At 51.1% G+C, this 23,397-nt stretch overlaps 1 protein-coding gene across 1 annotated transcript; it reads left to right on the forward strand.

Annotated features, from left to right (window-relative positions):
- The first annotated feature begins 344 nt into the window (after positions 1 to 344).
- Positions 345 to 22,513, forward strand: LMAN2 (lectin, mannose binding 2). Its single transcript, XM_010386421.2, has 8 exons — positions 345 to 772; positions 933 to 1,051; positions 15,344 to 15,461; positions 16,174 to 16,253; positions 16,434 to 16,595; positions 16,707 to 16,821; positions 19,371 to 19,490; positions 21,819 to 22,513. Exons 1-8 carry the CDS (start codon positions 577 to 579, stop codon positions 21,977 to 21,979), a joined length of 1,071 nt encoding a protein of 356 aa, XP_010384723.1. The 5' UTR covers positions 345 to 576; the 3' UTR covers positions 21,980 to 22,513.
- Positions 22,514 to 23,397: the final 884 nt, after the last annotated feature.

The raw sequence follows: 23,397 nt of genomic DNA on the forward strand, positions 1-23,397 counted from the left end.
AGCTGGGGCGCCTGACGGCAAGCACTGCTTAAAGGCTTGCCCAGGGCCACCGGGGAGGCCAAGAGCTGGAATTCAGGACTCCGCCTTCAATTCAGAGCTCCTTTCTCCAGGACTAGAAAAGGTTATTCCAGAGACTGAACTTGCAGCCAAAAGCCCAGGACATCCTAGTCTTCCCGCATCAGGCCCATTAGAGCGACCAATAAAAACTACAAATTCCAGCATGCCGCGAGTCGCGGACGGCCCTCGCGCTCCCGCCGGCTCCAACCATCCCTCTGCTCCTCATTGGCTCGCAAGCCTAACGTGCTGTTCCGTGAGTGGTTACAGCTCTTGTCGTTGGTAAGATCCCATTGCTGGGGCTGGCCGGCCTGTGCCTTGGAGCCTCTAAGGAGATGGAACTGCACTCAACCAGGATGAGAGGCTGCCCGACCAATGCAGCTGCCGCCCCCTCTGCTGCGCCGGCTTTGCTTTTTGACTCCCTGGTGACACTGAAGTTGAAGCGCTTCCGGCCGGAGGCCATTAGATGGGACACCCGGAAGGCGGAACTTCTAGGGCGGAAGTGGCCGAGAGGAGAGGAGAATGGCGGCGGAAGGCTGGATTTGCCTTTGGGGCTGGGGCCGGCGGTGCCTGGGAAGGCCTGGGCTTCCCGGTCCCGGCCCTGGCCCCACTACACCTCTCTTTCTTCTTTTGTTGCTGGGGTCTGTGACTGCGGATATAACTGACGGCAACAGTGAACATCTCAAGCGGGAGCATTCGCTTATTAAGCCCTACCAAGGTGAAGCCCTTGGGGTGGGAATGAGTGAAGGGTGAGGGCGAGGCCGAACAGGGCTGGGGGAAGGCGTGCCGTTTCTCCTGAGCAGAGCACCTCTGTGGGTCTCCTGCCTCTGGCGAGGTCAGTCCTGGGGTGGCCTCTTAGCACCTGTCTCTTCCCACAGGGGTCGGTTCCAGCTCTATGCCCCTCTGGGACTTCCAGGGCAGTACTATGCTCACGAGCCAGTACGTACGTCTGACCCCGGACGAGCGCAGCAAAGAGGGCTCTATCTGGAACCACCAGGTGAGTGGTTCTCAAGAGGATAGGCCCTGCCTCCCAAACAGCAGAGACCCGAGCTTGGTTTGTAGGTTTGCACCTCTGTCCCTGGCCTTTTCCTCATCTTGGTCACACCCACCAATAATGAGAGGCGATGGGTATTGTGTACTTACTATGTGTTGGGAGCTGAGCTTGACAATTTTCATCCTTCTCATTTCCTTTAAAAGCCATGCGAGATGAGTAATGTTATCTCCATTTTACCCACTAAGAAGCTAAGACTCAGGTTTGAAAGTGTCTTACCCAAAGTTACATAGCCAGAAAGTAGTGGAACTGTCAGGCTGTCTGACTTGAACCCCCTCAGTAGTGGGAAGAACCGAGCGAACTGGATCTTTATTGGGTGTTTTGCTGTGTGTTAGGCACAGACCTTGCCATGCCTTATTGCATTTAATTTTCAAACAAGTTGTTTGAAATAGATGACTTCCATAACTGTACAAAAATAACACAGCTAGCAAATGACATAAACAGTATTTAAACTCTGATTTGTCTGATCTCAGCCCAGCAGTTCACTCGATGTACTTGACTCTCCACCTGGACAGTGGAGGAACCCCTTAGAACCCCTTTTCCAGTGCTTGGTTGAGGGTCTTGTCATCAGTAGCGTGGAGGGACTGGACCTGTGGGCAGTTTTAGTGCCTGTGACCTTTGCCCCACAGTATGTAGTATGGAATATGTGAGCAGTGGCCAATGACAGCTGCTACACAGACTCCACACTGAGGCAGTCAAGGTGAAGAAAAAGGGGAAAGAAGAAGAATTTGGGGCTGGGTTACAGCTTGGAGCGGGACCTGCTCCTGCCCCAGCTTGCCTGATCTCAACCCTTCCCATGGCTTAAGCTGTTGGCCAGTGTTCTATTTTTCTCCATCACCGTGCTCCCTGGTCCCTGGTGGTTGACTTTCTTGTTTAGTTCTGGGAACCCACACTGTCTTTGTGTTGCCTGGTCTGCCCGTCCCCTCAGCTCCTCCTCTCCTTCCTGCCCCGAGCCTCCACACTGCTGTTAGTGGCATCTGGGAATACTTTCTTCAGCTTTCACTCTGATCCTCAGAGCCTGGAGTCCCCTGTGAAGGGGTAAGCATGCATTATGTCTGCACAATCTGGCTGCTGGTGCATCTCCAGTCAGTTCTCTCTGTTAATTTTGTTCCAGCCTCCCTGGCTGCCTTCTTGCCTCAGGACCTGTGCACCTGTTGTTCCCTCTGTCTGGGACACTGCCTCCTGGCTCCTCATGCCTGCTTGGTTCTTTCTCATCTGTTAAGTCTCAATTCAAGTGCCACCCACGCAGACACTTCTTCATTAACCATCCTGTCTACCCCGAGTCACATTCTGTCACATTATTCTGTCTTAGGGCTTTCAGATATTTTAAAGAAATGATAATGCAGCCTTATATTTTTCATGGAAATGAGTTCAGTATAGCATTATTATTTTTTTTTTTGAAGCAAGGTGCAAATAGTACTGGAACTGTAGAAATCAGGATTAGCCACAAGTAATAGACACATCTAAGACAGTGGCTTAAATTTTGGTTGTAGATAGCTGATGGTTAGCATCATCAGTGGCTTGAGATGTCACAGGACTGAGAGGCTTCTGCACTTGCTTTCATCAAATTTTCAGTCTGGAATACAATTGTTTTGCCTTCCTCCACCTTTCTGTTTGACTCTGCTGATATTCTTGAAACATTTGGAGTGCTTCCTGTAAATTCCCGAAAGAAATTGCTTGGAAATCAGAAATTTCTGTTCAGTGTTTCCCAAGAACTGCCTCTTCCTTTAATGAGCTGGAGAGATGCTTCCTCAACTTTTCCCTTTTTTATCTCCTTCATTCACTCCATCTGGGAGAGGCCTGCACTCAGGCAAACATTCCCTGAACACCTGCTGTCTTCCGAGCAGCCATAAGATAGCTCCTGCTATGGTGCGGGGGTGGGGTGGTCTAGATGAAGGAGTGGCTCAGAGGTGACTAGAACTCTTAAGTGCCTGGTGGCTGCAGCACAGGACCTGGGGAGGCTGCTCAGGCCCTATCCTTTTGGGGGTCTTGTGCAGAGGCTGCGGCAGTAGTCTTTAAGCTTTTTTTTCTGTTGTAGCAAACTTTTTAAAAGTGGCATCAAAAATTGTCATTAGGTTTAAGTATTTGCAAAGGATGACAGCATATTTTAAATATTGACATTTTAAAATGAAACTGTTCAGTATTTTAAGCATTCAATGGAATCTAAATATTGCAATTTGATATCCGCTTTTTTTTTTTTTTTTTTGAGACGGGAGTCTTGTTCTATCATTCAGGCTGGAGTGCAGTGGCGCAGTCTCAGCTCACTGCAACCTCTGCCTCCCTGGTTCAAGTGATTCTTCTGCCTCAGCCCCCTGAGTAGCTGGAATTACATGTGTGCACCACCATGCCCAGCTAGTGTTTGTATTTTTAGTGGAAGTTTTTTTTTTTTTTTTTTTTAAGACAGAGTCATGCTCTGTTGCCCAGGCTGGAGTGCAGTGGTGCGATCTCAGCTCACTGCAACCTCCACTTCACGGGTTCAAGCAATTCTCTTGCCTCAACCTCCTGAGTAGCTGGGATTACAGGCGCACACTGCCATGTCCAGCTAATTTTTTGTATTTTTAGTAGAGATGAGGTTTTGCCATGTTTGCGAGGCTGGTCTCGAACTCCTGGCCTCAAGTGATCTGCCCACCTCGGCCTCCCAAAGTGCTAGGATTACAGGTGTGAGCCACTGTGCCTGGCCAGTACATCAGTTTTTTAATTGAACTTGTATTTTCATTTCCACACAGAATTTTATCCTAATGCAATATATTTAATGCTTGAAAATGTTATTCATTAGCCTACCATATTCTTCTGCAAGTAAAATAAATATGATTTAAACTTTTTCATTGAGAGGGTGAAACTAAGTTTTCTTTTTTTTTTGAGACGGAGTCTCGCTCTGCCGCCCAGGCTGGAGTGCAGTGGCCAGCTCTCAGCTCACTGCAAGCTCCGCCTCCCGGGTTCACGCCATTCTCCTGTCTCAGCCTCCCCAGTAGCTGGGACTACAGGCGCCCGCCTCGTCGCCCGGCTAGTTTTTTGTATTTTTTTTTAGTAGAGACGGGGTTTCACCATATTAGCCAGGATGGTCTCGATCTCCTGACCTCGTGATCCGCCCGTCTCGGCCTCCCAAAGTGCTGGGATTACAGGCTTGAGCCACTGCGCCCGGCCGAAACTAAGTTTTAATATTTTCTTTGGGATTATTATAATTATCTGTACACATTTGATAAAAGTAAATGCATTACACAGGTTTTGAATAATTATGCAAAAGTAAACATTTTTTGACACGTGAGATCTTAGTGGGATGCCACTCCCCCACCCCCATCTGAATGAATACTACTGTCAGACAAGGCCAGCACCACTTCTACTTTTTGTTTTTATATACATGAATTCTGAGAAACTGTGTTCTCTTAAGTAGTAGATGGAGATAGGGCTATTTTTTAAATTTTAAATTTCTGTTAGAGGTAGGATCTTACTATTTTGCCCAGTCTTGTCTTGAACTCTTGGACTCAAACCGTCTTCCCACCTCAGCCTCTGAGTATCTAGGACACGGGTGCTCACCACCACTATGCCTGGCACAGAGGGAGTTTTGGTAGAGCAGTGTCACTGAATACTTGGATCTTCTTTGGTTTATAAACCCAATGTCATGCAGTGATCTTTTATCAAAACTTTGGATGATCTTTCAGCTGACTGTTGATTACATCTGCATTCTGTTTCATTGCAAGCAGAGATGTGGAAACTGCTTAACTGTAAAATAGCCTCTTATTGCCAGGTGATTCTGATGTAATTGGCCTGGTGTAGGACCATGGCATTAATCTTTCTGAGCTCCCCAGGTGGGTTTGCTGTGGGTTAAGAACTGTGGTCATGTCATGTTTGTCCCCAGAAGCAGCTTCCGAATCATTTCCAGCCTGTGCCTTGCCTGCTTAAGATCCTCCAGAGGCCAGAGGCCTTCTATTGTCTGTGTCATAGTATGTCTCTGCTAATCTGCACTTTTAATCTGGGGTCATGGAGACTTTCTAAGGCCTGCATAGTCCTGGAGGTGTCAGTTTCCAGGTCCTCCACTGTCTCGTGTGCTCATTCCTGAAGCCAGCTTCCCCGTGAACATGCTGGGAATGGGTGTGTGGGTTTTCCTTTCCCACCTCCCTCACTCAGTTGCCCTTCCGCTCTGAGGTCAGCCTCTCAGCAGCCTGGACTTTCTTCAGGATGTTGTCCCCAGGTGCAGAAAATTCCTGGGCACCAGAGACCATTTGAAATTTGGTTTCTGGGCTGACTTTTGTATATGTGAGATATATTTTTTTAAAGTTTTCAAATATATGGGGTCTATTTTAGTTGTCTTTTAAAATTGTTTATTATTGTTAGATAGCTGATGGAAGTGCATCATGGTTAGGTTTTTTGGAAGCGTTCTGTTTGTGCTTGTGAATGTGGATTCTCTAGTTGTTGACTACAGTGTGCCATTTAGGTTTTTTAGCTTCCCAGGTGGGTCTGCCATGCAGCCAGGGTTAAGACTGAGTTCAGATCTTCTATAGCCTTCCTCATTTTTTTTTTTTTTTTTTGAGACGGAGTCTCGCTCTGTCGCCCGGGCTGGAGTGCAGTGGCCGGATCTCAGCTCACTGCAAGCTCCGCCTCCTGGATTTACGCCATTCTCCTGCCTCAGCCTCCCGAGTAGCTGGGACTACAGGCGCCCGCCACCTCTCCCGGCTAGTTTTTGTATTTTTGGTAGAGATGGGGTTTCACTGTGTTAGCCAGGATGGTCTCGATCTCCTGACCTCGTGATCCGCCCGTCTCGGCCTCCCAAAGTGCTGGGATTACAGGCTTGAGCCACCGCGCCCGGCTGCTTTTTTTTTTTTTTTTTTTAAAACAACCAGTAATCAATTTATTAAAATAGTCGACTTTAAATATCTGTAATGGTGACTGCCACCTCAATTCCTGGCTCAATACTGGTGGAAGGAGTCCGCTTCATCTCAGACGGACTGTGCAGGTCAGTGAGCTGCTAGTGGATTCTCATCTGGAAAAGATCCCATGTGTTGGAGCCTTCACAGAGAGTTTTTCTTGTGGTGATTCTCGAAGCCTTTTTAGGCTTCCCAGCTGGTCCTTTCCCTTTGAGATTGTTTCCCTTTGCTCCTCCGATCAAGTCAGCACACACCTTCTCTGGGGAGTTTACATTGCAACTCATTCAAGTGATTCCGATTCAGTGAACTGTCCCCTCTGGCTCCATGGGTTTTTTTCTGGTATTTTTAAAGCCATGGGTAGGCCAGGTGCAGTGGCTCACGCCTGTAATCCCAGCACTTTGGGAGGCCAAAGCAGGCAGATTACCTGAGGTCAGGAGTTTGAGACCTTCCTGGCCAACATGGTGAAACCCTGTCTTTCCTAAAAATACAAAAATTAGGCCGGGGGCGGTGGCTCACGCCTGTAATTCCAGCACTTTGGGAGGCTGAGGCGGGCAGATCACGAGGTCAGGAGATCGAGACCATCCTGGCCAACAAGGTGACACCCTGTCCGTACTAAAAATACAAAAATTAGCCGGGCGTGGTGGCGGGTGCTTGTAGTCCCAGCTACTCAGAAGGCTGAGGCAGGAGAATTGCTTGAACCGGGGAGGAAGAGGTTGCAGTGAGCCGAGATCACACCACTGCACTCCAGCCTGGGTGACAGCGAGACTCTGTCTCAAAAAAAAAAAAAATAAAATAAAATAAATAAACAAACAAATAAATACCATGGCTGCTACAAGGCTTCCTGACTAACTTGTTCCTCAGCCAGAGCAAACAGTGCTGAGGCAGGAGCAGGAGCGGGCGGACCACAGCTCTGTACCACCTGTGACCGTGTCTTCCTCAAAGAGCAGAAGCTTTTGGTTAGTGTTTGCATAGCATGGTTTTTCTGTCCTTTTACTTTTTCCCATTTCTTTATGTTTTAGGGTTTTTTCTTTTAAATGGCATATTACTAGGTTTCAGGGGCATTATTTTTGTTGTAAATTCATATAACATAAAATTTACCATTTTAACCTTTTTTTAAATCTTTAAATCCATTAATTTATGAAACTATTTTCTTCAGTAGGCTACACATTGACATTGAAACAGTGGCTTGCTTTTTTTTTTTATTAAGAAAACCAAAAAAACAGAAAACAGGGTCTTAATCTGTCACCTAGGCTGGAATGCGATGGTGTGATCATGGCTCACTGCAGCCTCGGTCTCCTGGGCGTGATCCTCGCACCTCAGACCTCAGCCTCCTGAGTAGCTGGGACTATAGGCGCACACCACCATGCCTGGCTAATTTTTTTTTTTTTTTTTTTTTTTGGTAGAAGTGGAGTTTCGCCATATTGCCTAGCCTGGTCGTGAACTCTGGGCTCAAGCAGTCCACCCACCTTGGCCTCTCAGACTGCTGGGATTACAGGCATGAGCCCACTGCGCCCACCCTAACAATGGCATTTAAAAGATGTAGGCCAGGCGCGGTGGCTCACGCCTGTAATCCCAGCACTTTGGGAGGCCGAGGCGGGCGGATCACGAGGTCAGGAGATCGAGACCCTCCTGGCTAACACGGTGAAACCCCGTCTCTACTAAAAAATACAAAAAATTAGCCAGGCGTGGTTGTGGGCGCTCATAGTCCCAGCTACTCAGGAGTCTGAGGCAGGAGAATGGCGTGAACCCGGGAGGCGGAGCTTGCAGTGAACCGAGATCGAGCCACTGCACTCCAGCCTGGGGGACAAAGTGAGACTCTGTCTCAAAAAAAAAAAAAAAAGATGTAATGGCTATCTAAAAAAATGTTATGACTGTTGTACTTATGTATCTGCACATGCAAGAAAATTAAATTTCTCAAATATTTGTTTTTTTTGTTTTTTTTTTTGTGGAGACAGGGTTTCACTCTTGTCCAGGCTGGAGTGCAGCGGCATGATCTCAGCTCGCTGCAGCCTCTGCCTCCTGGGTTCAGGTGATTCTCCTGCCTCAGCCTCCCTGGTAGCTGGGACTACAGGTGCCTGCTACCGCACCCGGCTAATTTTTGTATTTTTATAGAGACGAGGTTTCACCATGTTGGCCAGGCTGGTCTTGAACTCCCGACCTCAGGTGATCTGCCTGCCTGTCTCCCAAAGTGCTGGGATTATGGTGTGAGCCACTGCATCTGGCCAAATGTCTGAAATATTTCTATTGTGATAAAATGTATGTAACACAGGCTGAGCGTGGTGGCTCACGCCTGTAATCTCAGCACTTTGGGAGGCTGAGGTAGGTGGATCACGTGGTCAGGAGATCAAGACCATCCTGGCCAACATGGTGAAACCCTGTGTCTACTAAAAATACACAAAATTAGCTTGTTGTGGTGGCACCCACCTATAGTCCCAGCTACTTGGGAGGCTGAGACAGGAGAATCCCTTGAACTAGGGAGGCAGAGGTTGCAGTGAGCTGAGATCACGCCACTGCACTCCAGTCTGGCGACAGAGCAAGACTCTGTCTCAAAAAAAAAAAAAAAAAAGTATGTAACAAAGTGTACCATTGTAACCAGTTTTTAAAATTAAACGTTTTTTTTTTTTTAGAGACAGGGTCTCGCTCTGTCACCCAGGCTGGAGTGCAGTGGCACAATCCTAGCTCATTGCAACCTTGAACTCCTGGACTCCAGTGATCCTCCTGCGTAGTCTCCTGAGTAGCTGGGATTACAAGGCATGTGCCTGGCTAATTTTTTTTTTTTTTTTTAATTTTTTGTAGAGATGGGTTCTCACTATGCTGCCCGGGCTGATCTCGAACTCATGGCCTCAAGCAGTCCTCCCGGCTTGGCCTCCCAAAGTGCTGGGATTATAGGCGTGAGCTACTGCGCCTGACCCATTTTAACCATTTTTAAGTATACAGGTCAGTGGCATTAAGTGCATTCACATTGCTGGGTAGCCATCACCACCATCCCTCTCCAGAACTCTTTACTCATCCCAGCTGAACCTCTCTACCATTTAACAATCACTGCCATCCCCACAGCCCCTGGTAACCACCGTTCTACCTCTTCTCTCTGAATTTGACTCTTCTAGGCATCTCATATAAATGGAGGCATACAATATTTGTCTTCTTTGACTCATTTTACTGAGCATATCTTCAGGGTTCCTCCATACTGTAGTATGTATCAGTACTGCATTCCTTTTTGTTGCTGAGTAATATTCGTGTGTGTGCGTGTGTGTGTATGTGTGTGTATGTGTGTGTGTGTGTGTGTGTCTCTAGAGCACATTCTGTGCATTCATTCATCTGTTCGTAATGGACATTTGGGTTGTTTCCATCTTTTGCCAGTGTGAATAGTGCTGCTGTGAACGCTGGTATACAGGTATCTGTCTGAATCCTACTTTGAGTTCTTTTGGGTATATACCCAGGAAGGAGAATCTCTGGATCATATGGTCATTCTATTTTTAATTTTTTGAGGACTACCAAACTGTTTTCTATAGCAACTGCACTATTTTACATTCCCACCAGGAGTGCACAAGGATTCCAATTTCTCCACATCCTTGCCAACATTTGTTATTATTTATTTATTTGTTTGTTTGTTTATTAAGATGAAGTCCCGTTCTGTCACCAGGCTGGAGTGCAGTGGCATGATCTCGACTCACTGGCACCTCTGCCTCCCAGGTTCAAGTGATTCTCCTGCCTCAGCCTCCCGAGTAGCTGGGATTACAGGCGCCTGCCACCCCGCCCAGCTAATTTTTGTATTTTTAGTAGAGATAGGGTTTCACCATGTTGACCAGGATGGTCTTGATCTCTTGACCTCGTGATCTGCCCACATTGGCCTACCAAAGTGCTGGGATTACAGGCATGAACCACTGCGCCCCAGCCTTATTTATTTTTAAAATAATAACCGTTTCAGGCCCGGCGCAGTGGCTCATGCTTGTAATCCCAGCACTTTGGGAGGCCGAGGCGAGCGGATTGGCTGGGCTCAGGAGTTCAGAATTACCCTGGGCAACGTGGTGAAACCCAGTCTCTACTAAAATACAAAAAAATTGGCTGGGCATTGTGATGCACGCCTGTAATCCCAGCTACTCGGGAGGCTGAGCCAGGAGAATTGCTTGAGCCCAGGAGGCAGAGGTTGCAGTGAGCTGAGATCATGCCACTGCACTCCAGCTTGGGTGACAGAGTGAGACTCTGTCTCAAAAAATAATAATAATAATTTTTTAAAAATAGCCATTCCAGTGGTTGTGAAGTGGCATCTCATTATGGTTTTTATTTGCATTTCCCTAATGGCTAATGATGTTGAGCATTTTGTTATACTTAGTGACCATTTGTATGTCTTCTCTGGAGAAATGTCTATTCATGTCTATTGTGTGTTTTTGAGTTGGATTTTTTTTGGTCAAGTTTTTAGGGTTTCTTTTTTTTTGTTTTTTTTGAGACAGAGTCTCGCTCTGTTGCCTACGCTGCAGTGCAATGGCATGATCTCGGCTCACTGCAAGCTCCGCCTCCTGGGTTCACGCCATTCTCCTGCCTCAGCCTCCCAAGTAGCTGGGACTATAGGCGCTCGTCACCACGCCCAGCTAACTTTTTTTTTTTTTTAAGTAGCGACAGGGTTTCACCATGTTAGCCAGGACGGTCTCGATCTCCCGGCCTCATGATCCACTTGCCTTGGCCTCCCAAAGTGTTGGGATTACAGGCATGAGCCACTGTGCCTGGCCTAGGGTTTCTTTATATATTCTAGATATTAATCCTTTATCAGATGTGTGATTTGCAAATATGTTCTCCCATTCTGTGGGTTGTCTTTTCACTCTTTTGGTCATGTTCTTTGATGTACAAAAGTTTTTAGTTTTGGTGAAGTCCAATTTATCTTTTTTTTTTTTTTTTTTTTTTGTCTGTGCTTTTGGTGCTATATCCAAGAAATCATTACTAAATCCAGTGTCAGGAACATTTTTCCCTAGATTTTCTTCTAAGAGTTTTGATGGGTTTTTTTGTTTATTGTTTTTTGAGGCAAGATCTCATTTTGTTGCCCAGGCTAGAGTGCCGTGGCATGAACATGGCTCAAAGCTGCAGCCTTGATCTCTCCAGCTCAAGTGATCCTCCTGCCTCAACCCCACAAGTAGCTGGGACTACAGGCATGTGCAGTCAGGCCCAGCTGATTTTTGTGTTTTTTTGTAGAGATGAGTTTTCACCATGTTACCTGGGCTAGTCTTGAACTTCTGAGCTCTGGTGATCCACCTGCCTCAGCCTCCCAAAGTGTTTCAGATTACAGGTATGAGCCACTGCAACTGGCCAGGTTTTAGCTCTTAAGTTTAGATCTCTGATCCTTTATATACTTATTTTTTTTTTTATAGAGGTGGGGTCTTGCTATGTTGCCCAGGCTGATCTTGAACTCCTTGGCTCAGCAAGCCTCCCGTGATGGCCTTCCAAAGTGCTGGGACTATAGGTATGAGCCACTGCACCTGGCCTCTTTACTTTTCAAATTAAACTCTCTATTTTGACGTAATTATAAATTCACATGCAGTTATAGGAAATAATACAGAGATCCTAGGTGCCCTTAGGTTTTGTTTTTTTATTTAGCATTTAGTCCATTTACATTTAATGAAATAGTGATACATTTGGGTTTAATCTGCTATCTTACTCTTTATATTCAAATTGCCTATTCTCTGTTCATTTTTCTCTCCACTTTTAGGTTAATTTTTATTATCCTATTTTTCCTCTTCTATCAGCTTGAAAGTTATATGCTCTTTTCTCAATTTTAAGTGGTCACCCTAGAATTTAAAGTAGGCATTCGTGTTTTACCAAAATTTAATGATAATATATACTTTACCTTCTTCCTGGACAGTGCAAGGATCCTAGCACAATTTAACTCCATTTATTGTTGTCATTTATTTTAATTGTTTCTGTTTTAAATCACACAACCCATTGTTTTATGTAGTCAGATATTTAGATTTTCACCCTTATAGTCACTGTATTTGTTGTTCTTCATCCCTTCTGGAATCTGACTTTACATCTGGAGGGGGATCATTTTCTTTCTCCCTAAAGAATGAAAGCATGAGTCTGCTAATGAATTCTTTTGGTTTTTGTTTGTTTGTCTCAAAATATCTTTTTTTTTTTTTTGAGACGGAGTCTTGCTTTGTCGCCCAGGCTAGAGTGCAGTGGTGCGATCTTGGCTCACTACAAGCTCTACCTCTTGGGTTCACGCCATTCTCCTGCCTCAGCCTCCCAAGTAGCTGGGACTGCGGGCGCCCGACACCACGCCCAGCTAATTTTTGTTGTAATTTTTAGTAGAGATGGGGTTTCACCATATTAGCCAGGATGGTCTCGATCTCCTGACCTTGTGATCCGCTCGCCTCGGCCTCCCAAAGTGCTGGGATTACAGGCTTGAGCCACCGCGCCCGGCCTGTTATTATTTTTTATGGTGGGGTGCAGTGGCTCACGCCTGTAATCCCAGCACTTTCAGAGGCTGAGACGGGCGGATCACCTCAGGTCGGGAGTTCAAGACCAGCCTGACCAACATGGAGAAATCCTGTCTCTACTAAATATACAAAATCAGCTGGGCGTGGTGGCGCACGCCTGTAATCCCACCTTCTGGGGAGGCTGAGGCAGGAGAATCACTTGAACCTGGGAGGCAGAGGTTGTGGTGAGCCGAGATCACTCCATTGCACTGCAGCCTAGGCAACAAGAGCGAAACTCCATCTCGAAAAAAAAAGGCCAGGCGCGGTGGCTCATGAGCCTGTAATCCCAGCACTTTAGGAGGCTGAGGCGGGCAGATCACAAGGTCAGGAGATCGAGACCATCCTGGCTAACACGGTGAAACCCTGTCTCTACTAAAAATACAAAAAAATTAGCCAGGTGTCGTGGTGGGCACCTGTAGTCCCGGCTGCTCGGGAGGCTGAGGCGGGAGAATGGTGTGAACCCAGGAGGAGGAGCTTGCAGTGAGCCGCGTTTGAGACAGAGTCTCGCTCTGTCGCCCAGGCTGGAGTGCAGTGGTGCAGTCTCGGCTCACTGCAACCTCCACCTCCCGAGTTCAAGCAGTTCTCCCACCTCAGCCTCCCAAGTAGCTGGGATTACAGGCACGCACCACCACGCCTGGCTAATTTTTGTATTTTTAGTAGAGACGGGGTTTCACCATGTTGGCCAGGCTGGTCTCAACCTCAAGTGATCCACCTGCTTTGGCTTCCCAAAGTGCTGGGATTATAGGTGTGAGTCACTGCACCTGGCCAAGATGATCTGTTTTTTAGGGGGAACAATAGACACTCCAGACTAACTAGATGGGGGAGGACGTGGTTTGAAAAACTACCTATTGGGTAATGTTCTCTCTGCCTGGGTGCAGTATACCCATGTAGCCTGCGCTTGAAGCCCCGTATCTAAAATAAAAGTTGAAATTGAAAAGAAAGAAAAAATGCTTTTGTGGCACAAGTTCTCAGGATTGCCTAGGGCTGTGCCACGGGGAAAAAAATTAGAAAAAAATACTTTCATGTTAAAAAACTGTCTTTATTGTTTGTTTCCTCTATCCCTCCTTTCTTTTTTTGTGCCTAACTATGGTTTTCTTTTTAGTCATCTCCTTTGGTTTGTAGGACTTTTAAAGTTTGTGGCATGTCTTTGAATCAGCTTTAGTAAGTGCTTAGACATCTTCAAATATTCCTTTGCCCTAATCTCTTACATCTTACTTGGGAATCCCAATTATATGAGTCTTAGTCTCTCTCACTGTTTCCTCCATCTCTTACCCACAAGTCTATGTCTTCCATTCTTTTGTGCTCTCGGGGACTCGGCCTAGGTTTTGTTATCTGGGGTTCCCGGTGCCCAGAGTGGGAGCAGTGAGTCTGGCATCAGTGAATGAATGAACCATATTGCTCACGTTGGGATACAGTGTGTTTTTATTTTTTATTTTTTTGTGATCCCAGAAGTAATGTGTTTATTGTACGTTATTCAAACATGGTAAACAGTTGCCATAATCCCCCTCCCAGAATTACCCATCATTAATACTGCTTCATGTTCCTTTACTCCTGTGTTCATTTCTCTTCATCCTCATCTGCATTGGACGTTAATGGTCTTTTTCACAGTTGCCCATCTGACAGGTCAGCATCTTGTTTGGGTTTGGCTTTCTGATGGGTGTTTAATCCTTGCTTACATACCCATCTGCAGATTTCCTGAAAGTGGATACTTGTGGCCAGGCACGGTGGCTCAAGCCTGTAATCCCAGCACTTTGGGAGGCTGAGACGGGCGGATCACGAGGTTAGGAGATCGAGACCATCCTGGCTAACCCGTGAAAACCCGTCTCTACTAAAAAATACAAAAAACTAGCCGGGCGAGGTGGTGGGCACCTGTAGTCCCAGCTACTTGGGAGGCTGAGGCAGGAGAATGGCATGAACCCGGGAGGTGGAGCTTGCAGTGAGCCGAGATCCTGCCACTGCACTCCAGCCCCGGCGACAGAGCGAGACTCTGTCTCAAAAAAAAAAAAAAAAAAAAAAGTGGATACTTGTCACCGTGTGTGTTGACACCTTAGTTTTCACAAGCGACTTCCTGATGGGGAAGGCCAGGCTTTCTCCCTTGCCATAGGCAGCGCCCATCCCTGCCCCAGCTCACACGGTGCTGCCCTTGAGCCCCAGAGCACGACCCTGACCAGCTCTCATCCCCAGCGCTCGTACCACACTTAGGCTGGGCTGGGGAGGTGAACTGGTGGAGGGCTGGGTTTTGGAGTCAGCCCGACCTGGGCTGGAGGCCCAGCAGCACTGACCTGGCCTGATTTTCCTCTCTTGGGAAGGCTGGTTAGCAGGGTAGGCAGCGGGTGTGGGTGACCAGAAAGGGGCTGGTTCAATTTATGTGAAAGGCCTGCAGGCCTCGGGAAGTACCGAAGGCAGAGCAGAGCTCTCGGAATCAGAAAGCCCTGGGCGTGAATCAGACAGTCCACTGAGCTGCTGTGGACAAGTTGTTACACCTCTGAATTTGTTTTCCTGTAAAATATGTCGCTCAGATAGGAGTAGTAACCTCTGTACAAGGTTCCAGGGCAAGAGCAGCGGGGATGGAGAGGAAATGGCTGGTGGGTTTGGCTGGTAACGAGGGTGAACGGTGTGGCGGCCACCTGCTCAGGAGCAGCCTGGGGCCTGCTGGCGGGGTCTGGGCCTCAGGCAGCCTCGGGACACTGTGGCCTCCCCCACCTCACCTGGTGCCCAGCAGTCTCTTCCCTACACTCTGAGAACATTTAGGGGTCTGTGGTCAGTGGCACTTGTGGCCCTGTGCCAAGGAGTGCCCAGTCTTCGCTGGGGAGGGAAGAGAGGTCTGTGGGGCAGGGGCCGTGCCGGGGTTGCCTCCAGCTTGCTGGAGGGCCCTGGGGAGCTCTGAGCAGCCGGTTCTGCTCTCCCTCCAGCCCTGCTTCCTCAAGGACTGGGAAATGCACGTCCACTTCAAAGTCCACGGCACAGGGAAGAAGAACCTCCATGGAGACGGCATCGCCTTGTGGTACACCCGGGACCGCCTCGTGCCAGGTGGGCCAGTGCTTGCTCGGGTGGGCCCTGTGGGGCCCCAGGCCGGGGGTGGGCATGGGCATGGCTGCTGGCCCCCCAGGGAGGTGGCGTGGGGCTGCCTGTGGCTCGTGGGGCCCAGCGTCTCCTCTCCCGTTAGGAAAGTGCTGCTCCCGTGGATAAAGTCCTGCGCCTCCGGAAGGAGCCTGGCTCTGGAAGGAAGGCTGCTGAGGGAGAGAGCAGCTGGGTCCTGCAGCTCAGCCCTTCACCCTCGTTGGCCTGGTGTTACCATTCGAAACAGTCACTGTTGTAAAAAAGCCAAAACATGAAGACTGTGTGGCTGTGACTGCGTGTGGCCCACAGACCCTGAGGTGTTTCCTCAGTGGCCCTCCACAGTGTTTGCTGCCCCTGGTGTGGAGGATAGAGCCTCCTGAGTATGGCTGTCTCCTGTGGCTCACTGTTTTTTGTAAGCCAGGCACCCCCTTGACACCTGACATCTACCTCAGTCCCCTCACAGTTCAACCTTCAGACTTGAGTCCTCTGTGTCACATGCCTAGACTCCCTACTTCTGGGGAGAAAGCCTCAGCTTTCTCCTTTCACCATCCCTTCTCTCTCGGTGAATGGCCATTGAGTTGGGCTCTCTTGCCCCCACCCACGTTGGCATTGCTTGCCTTTCAGGTACCCATGGGACAGCTCCCGTTTCTCCCATTGTGAGAGCATCTCCTTGTAATTCTAGGGCCTGTATTTGGAAGCAAAGATAACTTCCACGGCTTAGCCATCTTCCTAGACACCTACCCCAATGATGAGACCACGGAGGTAGGCCCCGCTGTCTCCTGCTGAGCAGGAGAGGAAGGACTGGGCAGTTGGCTACAGGAGGGGGCCCTGGGACTTCCGTGGTCCCGGCACGAGAGGAGCCTCCAGGGATTGGGGTGGCGGGTGCCCCTGCTCGCCCCACAGGCTGGGCTGCTTGTGGAGTAACCGGTGTCTTGGTCCCAGCGCGTGTTCCCGTACATCTCGGTGATGGTGAACAATGGCTCCCTGTCCTACGACCACAGCAAGGATGGGCGCTGGACCGAGCTGGCGGGCTGCACGGCTGACTTCCGCAACCGCGATCACGACACCTTTCTGGCTGTGCGCTACTCCCGGGGCCGTCTGACGGTGAGCCGGCTGGGCGGTGGGGGTGGCAGCTGATGGGCCTGTGCCGATCCCACAGAGGCTCAGGGGGGCAGGCTGCTGTCCTGCGAGGTGCTTAGCGTGCTGACCCCGCAGGTGATGACAGACCTGGAGGACAAGAACGAGTGGAAGAACTGCATTGACATCACGGGAGTGCGCCTGCCCACCGGCTACTACTTCGGGGCCTCCGCCGGCACCGGCGACCTGTCTGGTGAGTGGGCCGGGCCAGGCATTGCTTCTCAGCCCGACTCACCCTGAGGGACTGGGAGCTTTCCATGCAGTTGATCGCCTGCCTTCGTGTGGTTTCTGGACTCACCTGACTGTGGTTCCTCCTCTTCCTTTCATCTGTAAATGGCCTGTCCAGGCCTCAGTCCTTGAACAGTCCCTTGGCAACCTTCCCCATCAACAGGAGGCAATGGGTCAATTAGATTTGGGTGATGTAGATTCCCAGATTTATCTCCAGCTCAGACCGCTCCAGACCTGCTCAGCCCTTGTGCCCACAGCTGAGGCCACGTCTTGCCCATCGGGATGTCAGTGGCACCTCTGCCCCTCTGTTTGCTTGCTGTCTTTCCGGACCCTTTTTTCTCTCACATGGCACCTCTAGTCCATCAACAGTCCCTGTGGCTTTATTTTCACAGCATGTCCCACCGCTTCCCACCCCTCCCTGACTACCTGGAGCTTCAGGCCACCGGAGCCTCCCAAGTGATTCCCTCCTTCACCAGCCCCAACAGTCTCCCCTGAGCATAGCAGCTAAGTAATTGCCTTAAGCCAGTGTGAGGCCTCCTGCTGCTCTGGTCAGAGCTCTGCAGGGGGCACCAGGGCCAGGGCCTCTGTGCCAGCCCTGCCACCTCTGGCTCCTCACTCACTGCTGCCCCGCCTACTGTGGCTTCCAGCTGCTCCCTGGATGCGCCTGTGCCCTCCTGCCCCAGCTGTTTCACCCTTGTGTCCGAGGGCCTTGCTCAGATGTCGCCTCCTCAGCACGGCCTTCCCTGATTCCCTTGTGGAACGTCGCTCCCCCTCCTGTAGTCCCCAACCCAGTCCCCATCACCTTTGCTGGCTTTATTTTTCTTCATAGTATTTACCATCTTTGAATCTACTGAGTAATTAATGTTATTGTCTCTGGCTCTCCTGCTCAATTGCAAGCTCTATAAATGGCTCTTGTTTGGCCCAGGGCAGGTCTCGGTGAGCACTGGGGTGCCTCTAACCTGCTCAGGCCTCACTGGTCACCAGGCCATGGTGGCCCTTGGCTGTGGTTCTCGGTCTCTCTTTGGGTCCCTGAGCAGGTGCCAGGCCCAGGGCCAGCTCCTGCCCAGAACTGGCAGCTGACACAGGGGACCTGACATGGGTGGTTTATCCTGAGGATGATCCATTCCAGGGCCTGTAGTCTGCCCACTGCCCAGGAGTCTCTCAGCAGAGAAGTGCTTGGGTCCACTCAGACCCCAGAACATCCATTGTTTGGGGGTTTTTCAGTCATATGTCCAGCAGAGGAGAGAAAGGTCTAGTAAGCACCCCTCCTGTCTTTCATAATTTCCAGCTCGTGCCTGGCTGGTTCTCCTCCTCCCACGGTTGCCTGGAACTTCGTCAGACTGTTTCAGTACTTGTCTTCAGAGGGTTCTCGATAGGAGCAGAGCAGCACCAGGGCTGTGGCCTGTGGCAGCTCTCACAGCTGTTGGGAGAGCCCAGCACAGAGTGGAAGAGGCGCCATGAGGGGAGCCATGTCTGACCTCTGGTCAGGGGTCATCAGTGCCAGGCACCTTACGGGTGATGTCACCTGATATATTTTTAAGCAGATAGCTGTCTCGCTCCCTTTTTACTCAACCATTGGGAGTTTGAGACCTGAAGGAATTTTTCCTGAGATACGAGCAGGAAGCAGCAGAGCCCAGACGGGAACTGGGGCCTGACTCCAGGGCCGGTCCTTGTCCTGCAGGACCATTCGCTGTCTCCAAGGGCTTTGCATGTTCAGCTGTCACACTGCGCGCCTGGCCGAGCTCTTGCTCAGTAGGTCCTCCCTTGGCTTCATAGATTCCTGCTCCCTTAAACAAGGCCTTTCCTCAGATTCCAGTCCCAGGCTGACCAGGACCCACGTGTTGACTTTGAGCCTCAGCCTCCTTATCTCCACAATGGAGTGATCCATCAGTGTCAAGCCCAAGCTCTTTCCTGCCCATGCCATTGGACAGCACCTTTCCCCAGTCTCCTCAGGCACAGCTGCTGGCCTCTGTTAGGCTGAGGCCCTTAGCTGGTTGCCGAGTTGTTCCCCTGCAACCTGTATGTGAGTCTCTGTGACAATGTCTGGTGGCTCCTGCCCTTGGGAGGCTCAGGCTTCTCAGCCAGTCACACAGTGACTGCTGGTCCTTCCTGGGTCTGTTTTTGATCACGTACTCTGCAGGCAAGCCATCTTCTGTGTATTGTAGACGTTCTCATGTACTTGCCATGGCAACCACACAGATGGAGATCATCACTTCTTTACATGTGAGGAAACTGAGCCTCAAAGAGGGCATCAGACCCCAGGATTTAGACCCAGATGATTCTGCTTATAAAGCCCTTACTGTTTTCTCTTCACTCTGCCGCCTCTCAGTTTTTTATTGCTGGGGACTGGAGGGAGCTGGGAAGAAAACAGGCTCTAGATGGGCAGGGCAGCCCTCTCCCCGGGGGCCTGGCAGGTTTACTGGTTGTGGCAGCAGCTTCCCTTAGGGGAGGGACTTGGGCCACATGTCCTGAGGCTGGCCTCCAGGCTGTCACAGGTTTATTCTTGTCCTACAGACAATCATGACATCATCTCCATGAAGCTGTTCCAGCTGATGGTGGAGCACACGCCCGACGAGGAGAGCATCGACTGGACCAAGATCGAGCCCAGCGTCAACTTCCTCAAGTCGCCCAAAGGTGCGTGTGCACAGCCCTGCCCCGCCTGGACCTGGGTGGCCTGACCCGGAATGGGGTGAAGCCAGCCTGGCGATCTTGTGGTCCAGTCGTGGTTGTGGTGATTGTGGTCTGGGCTCTTGAATCAACCCTGTCCTGGCAAGCGGCACTGGCTGGCCCTGTCCGAGCTCCTAGAGGGTTGGGCTTGGATTGTGTCAGCTCTGGCAAGTTTTTGAGTAAATGAATGAGGTGGAAGAGAAGTCTGCAGAGAGTCAGTCCCTGAGGACATCCTAGCCACGTAAGTGCTGTGGCAGCAAGCAGTGGCTGATCAGCAAACGTGTGAGTGGTGAGCCGGCATCCTCCCTCCCTAGGCGCTGGGGCGGTGGCCAGCAGAGCCAGGGGGCTGGGTATGTTGGCCCCCCTGTGCCTTCTGTGAGCCGCCTGGAAGGAGGTCGTGCTGCTGGCCAAGGGGTGGAATCCTTAGCTAGAAGGAGGGAGAAGGCAGGATTGGAAATGGGGTTTCTACAAAACCCGAAGCTTGGGTTCTTCCCATGGCACTAATTAGCTACCCCTTTCCTCACAGAGTGAACATTGTGGTTGGAGGAATGAGGCACCTGTGTGTGGAGAAGTCCACCCTAAGAACCACAGATGCGTGCCTGGGGGTCCAGCCAGTGACGCAAGTGTGCGCGCACGGGCTCTGTCCTAGCCCAGCCCTGGGTCCCCATGCCGCATGGGCCAGTTTGGCTGCATCTTTCTGCTTTTCAGGAGAAGCCAGGATCTAGTGTTTTATGTGACAATTCACTTTTTTTTTTTCTTTTTTGGAGGGGACAGAGTCTCGCTCTGTTGCCCAGGCTGGAGTGCAGTGGTGCAATCTTGGCTCACTGCAAGCTCCACCTCCCGGGTTCATGCCATTCTCCTGCCTCAGCTTTCTGAGGAGCTGGGACTACAGGTGTCTGCCACCACACCTGGCTAATTTTTTTGTATTTTTAGTAGAGATGGGGTTTCACTGTGTTAGCTAGGATGGTCTCGATCCTTTGACCTTGTGATCCTCCCATCTTGACCTCCCAAAGTGCTGGAATTACAGATGTGAGCCACCGTGTGCAGCCAACAATTCACTTTTTAAAGATTCAGGTTATTTTGAAATGTTTCGGGGGCCACACAAACCTTGCTGCAGCCTTTGGTCAGAGGGCTGCCAGCCGCTGAGTGCTTTCAGAGGTGGCACCTGCCTTGCCCACCCAGCATCCCGGGCAGCTGGCAAGGCAGGATGAACTCGTTTTTAGATTGAATCCATTTGTTCCTTCGGATGTGATCAAAGCTGCCCTCTGTGCCTAGCTATGGGCTGGGTGCTGGAGACACGGAGATCAGGCAGGCCCTGCCCCTGGGGCTCATTCTAGGGGCTGAGGCAGACAAGGAGACAGAGGGAGCTGTGGGAGCCCTGAGGCTGAGTGGCTTTCTGGGGAAGCGCCATCCCTAGGGACCTCCGGTTCAGTCAGTGACTGCTACTGTTGGTGTGTAGAGCAGAGGCTGGGGTGAGAGTGGTCAGCAGGCCTGCTGGTGGCAGCTTGTGCAGGAAGGGGAGGATGGAGGTTGGCTTGTGGCTGGCAAGAGGGCGGCATGTGCACTGCTGAAAGGCAGGGCCTGGGCCCGAGGCCTGGGTGTGGGGATGCCTGAGGAGACTGCAGTGTGGAGTCCAGGGGCCGCAGTCAGTGAGGGAGGCAGAGTGGCAGAAACAGGGCCCAGCCGGACCCCAGCTCCTCCGCGCACAGCCTGGAGAGCTTGGGAGAGTCAATGTCTTCTCTCAGCCTGTACAAGGGAGCGCACCAGAGGGCCCATCCCAGGATGGGCAGGACCTGTGAGGACCCTGTGTGGAGGAGAGAGGCTGTGGGCTGGGGTGGAGTGTGGGACTCGGGTCCTGGGAGACCCTCCATGGGGGCTGCCGAGAGTATCCAGCTGTGGGCTGGGGGAGCCTGTGACCAGGGCCCTCAGACCACAGTGTGGGGGCGGGGCTTGGAAAAGCAGCCTCCTGGGCCTCCCCTTATCCAGAGTTGGACTTGGGGGAGCCCAGGACTCTGGTTTTAACCAGCTTCCTGCAGCAGAAGGCAGCCCAGGCCTGAGCCGCTGGGGTCCCGGGTCCCTGTGGGCTTGGTCCTCTCTCTGCCCCGCCCTGCCCTGGGGACTGCAGAGCTGGCTGGGATGGGCTTCACCTGACCTCTGCCCCTCCCCAGTGAGGGGAGTGAGTGCAACTGGCCTGTGCACCGTGGCCTGCTGTCCTGTTCCATCCCCACTGCCGTCCTGCAGCCCCCTGTTCCCCGGCCCGCGCTGCTGTTTCAGCTCCCGTTTCTTCTCCCCCAGACAACGTGGACGACCCCACGGGGAACTTCCGCAGCGGGCCCCTGACAGGGTGGCGGGTGTTCCTGCTGCTGCTGTGCGCTCTCCTGGGCATTGTCGTCTGCGCCGTGGTGGGGGCCGTGGTGTTCCAGAAGCGGCAGGAGCGGAACAAGCGCTTCTACTGAGTGGCACCACCAGGGGGACCTGCGCCAGCGGGGCCCGCGCCTGGGCCCAGGAGTCAATGTGAACTTTTTTTTTTACTGGGATTATAGAAGAACAAGATGACCTTATTTCTTAACCGTTTCAAATAAATGATTAAAGTATTTTCTTACATTTTGCTTCTTGCCCAGCAGGGACAGGTGGCAGAGCTGAGGCTCAGGGTCTGGCACCCCTGCAGCTGGAGACGGAGGCTCTCCTGGGGCTGGCGTCTCAGTGCAGGGGTCTGTGCCTAGAGCTGGGCTGCAGCCCCTGCAGGCAGCTGTTGAACACTGGAGGGTCCCCTGGACCACACTGGGGTGGGCTCCTGAGGACGTGGGGAAGTGATTTTGTTTTGTGGTGTGTGGCATGTGTGGCGGCAGATGAGGCCTGAACTGGGAAACCCAGGCCTTCCTGTTCACCCTGAGCTGCTTCCTGAGACAGATGCTCAAGCAAGGCTGCAGGGGTGGTGTGGGGGGGCCGAGTGTGACCGTTTGCTAAATAAAGTGAAATACCCAACCTCAGCCGTGTGACTGTCCTGGGGGGCTTGCTTTGCTTTCTTTTCTAATGACTTCCAGCCCACCAGTGCTGTAGAGCTTTCAGTTCATCCGCTCTGGCCTGCAGAGTCCCAGGAGGATGGATGGGTTGCCCTCTTTCCCAGCTGGGGACACACAGCTCTCAGAGGTCAAGGACAACTTGCCCAGTGTCACCTGGCAAGTGATGCTTTGGGGATGGGGCCCTGTGCTGTCGCCCACATGCTCTGGGCCTCTGGGTGAAAGGATGGGTGGCAAGGGTCACCATGTGGAGGCTTGGCTGGGCAGGCGGGTACATTGACGGGGAACTCCGGGGGGCTCTGGGATGATGTGCAAGGGGCTGGTAGGGGCAGGAGGAGGGTGGGGTGGTTGTGGCAGTCCGTCTGGGACACCTCGGGGGACAAAGATGGTAACGGGGAGTGGAGGAAAGGCAGCAGCTGAAAGCATGGCACCGTCCCTGGCAGCTTCCATAGTCATCGCCCCTAGCTGTGGCCTGCTGCTGCCAGCCAGCTCTCGCACTGTGGAGCAGCACGTCTTGTCCCATCCTAAGCCACCCATCTGGCTCTGATCCCGACTCTAGCCCTCCTTGGGGACCTTGCTGAGCCGATGATCTTGTCTTCCTCGTTTCCTTCCCACTCACTGTTCAGTTGCATTTGAATCTACCACCTTAAAAGCAAAAGCTAGCCCGCCCTCCCTGCAGTAGCCAGGCTTTTAGTAATTAACACTATCAAATAGATTCTCATTGCAAAAAATATAAAGGGACACAAGTGAGAGTCAGGATTTTACTTCTGTCCCTCATTCTCCAGAGCTCTTCACCGGTCCACTGTCACCCGCCTCTCGTGTCCTCTGTGTTTCCTCCTTCAGCAGGTTAGATG

This window comes from Rhinopithecus roxellana, chromosome 3, assembly GCF_007565055.1.
Source record: "Rhinopithecus roxellana isolate Shanxi Qingling chromosome 3, ASM756505v1, whole genome shotgun sequence".
Classification (NCBI taxonomy): domain Eukaryota; kingdom Metazoa; phylum Chordata; class Mammalia; order Primates; family Cercopithecidae; genus Rhinopithecus; species Rhinopithecus roxellana.